The sequence below is a fragment of the Aplysia californica genome, unplaced genomic scaffold (assembly GCF_000002075.1).
Source record: "Aplysia californica isolate F4 #8 unplaced genomic scaffold, AplCal3.0 scaffold00588, whole genome shotgun sequence".
NCBI classification, from domain to species: Eukaryota; Metazoa; Mollusca; class Gastropoda; order Aplysiida; family Aplysiidae; genus Aplysia; species Aplysia californica.
This window is the reverse complement of record NW_004797858.1, coordinates 131,827-136,063: the sequence shown is the minus strand read 5'-3', so window position 1 is coordinate 136,063 and position 4,237 is coordinate 131,827. Positions and strand designations below refer to the sequence as shown.

The following is a 4,237-nucleotide window of genomic DNA, read 5'->3' as shown; positions in this document are numbered from 1 at the left end:
AGAGAGAGAGAGAGAGAGAGAGAGAGAGAGAGAGGTTGGGAGGGGGGCGTTTGCTGATAACAAGTTTCAATACATTTTTCACAAACGAACTAATGGCGTAATGGGTTAGTTTCGTGCACTCAAATGAGTAAACATTTTAACTGATAAAAAGGATTCGTAACGTTTTAGCTAGACCACACTCGAGTGCTTAGAGGGCGCTACTGGTAAATCTTACTTCTTTTCTATCCATCTGTTGTTTCTGTCGCTCAAACTCAAAAACTCAAAACTCAAACTCGAAACTAGTGTAGTACATAACAATTTTTACTTCTTTTAACCTATACCTTTGCACGTATGACCTGAACAACTGCTTTGAAAATCTCACGAATTGATGCTTTTACTGTTGTTTTTTCAATCAATACTTTGAGTACAGACGAATTTCTTTTGACTCCAAATTAACCCTGTCGGTTGTTGAGGGGCGCTCGGGTGTGGTTTGCTCCTTCTTTCCTAACAAACATCTTCCGTCCGGATCTCTCTTTTTTTTCTAATAACACCTCTAATCTTCGATACTTCGTTTTAAAAATCAATTAATATGACCTAATTGTGTTGCAAGGGTCAATATACTCTTACTAGAACTGAAAACCATACGTCTTATCTTCTGCACTTTTAATAAAAGTGCCGTACATTTCTTTCTTAAGCTCAAAACAAGTACTCGAAATATCAACTGCTCCTCACTGTTGTTACAGATTTGTTTTATAAGTGCCGTAAAATGGGTGATTGGCGGGTGCTCTGGTGTGGTTTACTCCTTCTTTCCTATCAAACAACTATCGTCTTTATCTCTCCTCCTTCTTTTTTATGTTTGTTGCTCTCTTGTAACACCTCTAAACTTCGGGACTTATATGACCTTATTGTGTTGCCAGTGCCGTAAAACTCTTACAAACCTAAATGCCGTGAAACTATTATTAAAACAAAGTCAGTGTCGTAAAACTCTTACTAAAACTAGTAAAACTGAGTGCCGTAAAACTCTCTCTTAGGCTCAAAACGAACACTGTACATAACATAACCACCTCTCTGTGTGTGTGTCCCCAGATTGAGACGGCCACGGACTCCGGCACCAGCGACCTCCCCCCATGGCTGACCTACAACCGGACATCTCGGACACTGTCCGGCGTGCCTCTCTCACAAGACCTGGGCCACACGCTGCTCGTCCTGCGCGCCAGCTGCCCCCCGCCACCACAACACCACACCGGATATCACGACGGCGACGACCTATCTGGAGCTGAGGATGAATGCCAGGCTTCTTCAGACGTCTTTGAGCTGTCGGTGCTGCCATGGACGTGGGATATGATGACGTCTGCTGGTGCTACTAGTGCTGGTGCTGCTGTGGCTGATCAGAGTCTGACCTGGCGGTCCGAGTCACGTGATCAAGACAAATTAAGCTCGTCGGCAATGTCGTCGTCGTCTTCTTCTCCTTCCTCCTCCTCCTCTTCCTCTTCCGCCTCCAACTACGACTGTGACGGGGATCGGGTTGTCTCCAGTTTGATTCTCTGCACCACAATGAGCGGTCTCCAGCCGCGGAAAAGACTGCAGATCTTAGAGTCCCTCGCGGAGTTCTTATCCATTCCCATCTCGACCTTGACCTTTGCGTCGTCTCAAGGTGAAGGTCTGAAGGCCGTTCAGCACGGGTTCCAGTTGGTGTCTGCTGGGCCGGGCTCCGACGACCGAGTGTGCACGCTGAAGGAGAATGTGGAGCTTTTGTGGCACTTGCCTTGTCCCACAGTGAGGCACCTTGCAGACTTTGTCAAAGTCCTACAGCATAACGTGGACGGCGGGCGTCTACAGGAAGAGCTGGGGGTCCGGCTGATGGGTTGGTACGTCGCCTCCTCCAATTCGCTCATCAACCGACAGCATCGGAGGAAGAGGAGGTCGGGGGGTGGTGGTGCAGGCGGTTACAGAACGGTGATCCCCACACCGACTTTGCAGCCGTCTCCCTCTACTAGAGATGAGGAGGGGCTTACTCGGAGCTCCGCGATTGTAGCTTCTGAGACAATTGTGGCTACTCCTTCAGTTGTCGTGCCATCATCATCATCATCATCATCATCATCATCATCATCATCATCATCATCATCATCATCATCATCACCATCATCAGTGTCAGCAACAACTACAATATCGACAACATTGCCTTCATCTAGACCAGTGCTAAATCCATCGTCTCTAGAAGGTTCTTCTTACTTTCCATCTTCCTCTTCGTCTGGTTCACCAACGTCCCGTATGATCAAGTCTTCTTCCTCATTGTCCTCTGTTTTCTCTTCCTCATCCTCCTCTTCCTTTTCCTCCTCTTCCTCCTCTCCACGTCTGTCTGCCTCACTCTCATTATCCACACTACCTTCAGGCTCAGACATGGCTGGCTCCATTATCGGTTCCTCACACTTCCGAGTATCTGCCGATTCGTCTGCATCATCATCTTCATCTTCGTTGTCTTCATCATCATCATCACCACCATTATCGTCATCAACATCGTCGTTAGTATCGTCACTGTCGTTTTCCTCCTCATCGGTTACAGTATCATCTTCATCATCACCATCATCGTCATCATCATCTTCCTTTGAACTGTCAAGACAGCCTGTACACCCCACGTCTACCGTCATGGCGACCCCACATACGTCATCACATGGGACCACGTCACAGCACACGGGGGTATACATGACGTCATCCAGCGCGCCGCCAGACCTCCAGCCCTCCATGTCCACGAGCCAGGGACCAGAGCTGATCCTGCCAGATTTGACCCGCACACCGTCCTTAACCAACGCCATTACGACGGCTTTTCTGAAGACAGATTATTCATCCCCGATGTCATCATCGCCATCTTCACCATCATCATCGTCATCATCACCAGATCTAGGCACGTCACAGTTATCGTCTTCAATGATGGCGTTATCTTCGTCCCAAAGCGTGTCTTCTGAGAGAGGCTCAAACAGTAGTAGCATCGTTTATGAGGGTACCACCGCCTCAGTAACAGACGCACACTCTCTACACAACTCTAGTCTCTTGCTAGAAAGTTCTGCCACGTCACAGACTAACAGCAGCAGCCACGTCGTCTATTCGTCAACAGGAGAAAGATTTTTGCAGGCGTCGCAGCTTCTATCCGCAAGCTCGAATGTAGTAGCCACGTTGACAAATAACTCGTCGTCTATCGGTGTAGATCTCGAAGCTTCTATAGCAGCCTCGTACGTACTCGGTTCCCCACACAACCACACGCTGACTGCCTGGTCCAGTTCTCTATCTGGTAAGGATGAGCCAATGTCTGCGGGTTCGAACCTACCAAGTCATTTAGTGGACCTTACTGTAGACGCCACAGTGTTACCGGTTGGAGAGCCCGCCTCGCTAGCTATAGGAAGTCATCCGGACAGTTTTTCGCCGACTCCAACCGTTGCCACGTCGTATTTTACACGGGCAAGTTCAAGTGTTGGAATAGCCGATATCTCTCCTTGGTCTTCCTCGTTTTCTTGCCCGGCTGGCGATAAATGTGGAGGTGTCGCAACAACCATTTCAACTAGCACAGAGGGGCTAGATGGGTCTGTACTGTCCGGGGAAAGTCTCTCCAGAAGCTTGATGACCCCTACACTTGTCCATCCTTGGGCATCATCAGACGAACTTTTACCTTACTCTCCTACTTCATTAAGTGGAATAGACTTTAGTATCGTATCACCGCAAGCCGAGTCTGCCGCGATAGTTGGATCGGATCAGTCCCTTTCAAAGGACATATTCACAGAATTGTTTTCAAACACTTTAACACCGGAGTTGGCTTCAGAATTAGTTGAATCAGAAGTCTTTGCCACTCAACCGATAAGTGGGCACCCCAGCATAACAGCAGGGCCGCTAGACGCAAGCAGTCAGATATCTTCCACGTCAACTTCAGCAGCAGTAGCAGCAGTTGCAGCATCAGCAACAGCAACCACACAAACGACGTCGGCAAGTACAACAACGGCAACAACGCCTACAACAACATCCGAAACCACCACCACAACAACAACAACAGCCACTACAACACGACGAAGGAGAAGGACGACAACGGCAGAAGTGACCACAAGAGAGACCCGCCCCTCAGTCTGGCCAACCCCCTGGGAGTTCACGGCAGGTAATGTCGCTGACAGACTTATGTAGGTCACACAAACAAGCGCGCTCGCGCGCACACACACACACACACACACACACACACACACACACACACACACATACACACACACACACACACACT

At 48.7% G+C, this 4,237-nt stretch overlaps 1 protein-coding gene across 1 annotated transcript in view; it reads left to right on the top strand.

The window, feature by feature from the left end:
• LOC101859357 (serine-rich adhesin for platelets) overlaps positions 1-4,237 on the top strand; it is a gene marked incomplete at its 3' end in the record, with an annotated part of 59,169 nt that overhangs the window by 49,710 nt on the left and 5,222 nt on the right. Inside the window, 1 exon segment of the mRNA XM_013087444.2 lies at positions 1,066-4,117. Coding sequence (XP_012942898.1) covers positions 1,066-4,117 — 3,052 coding nt within the window.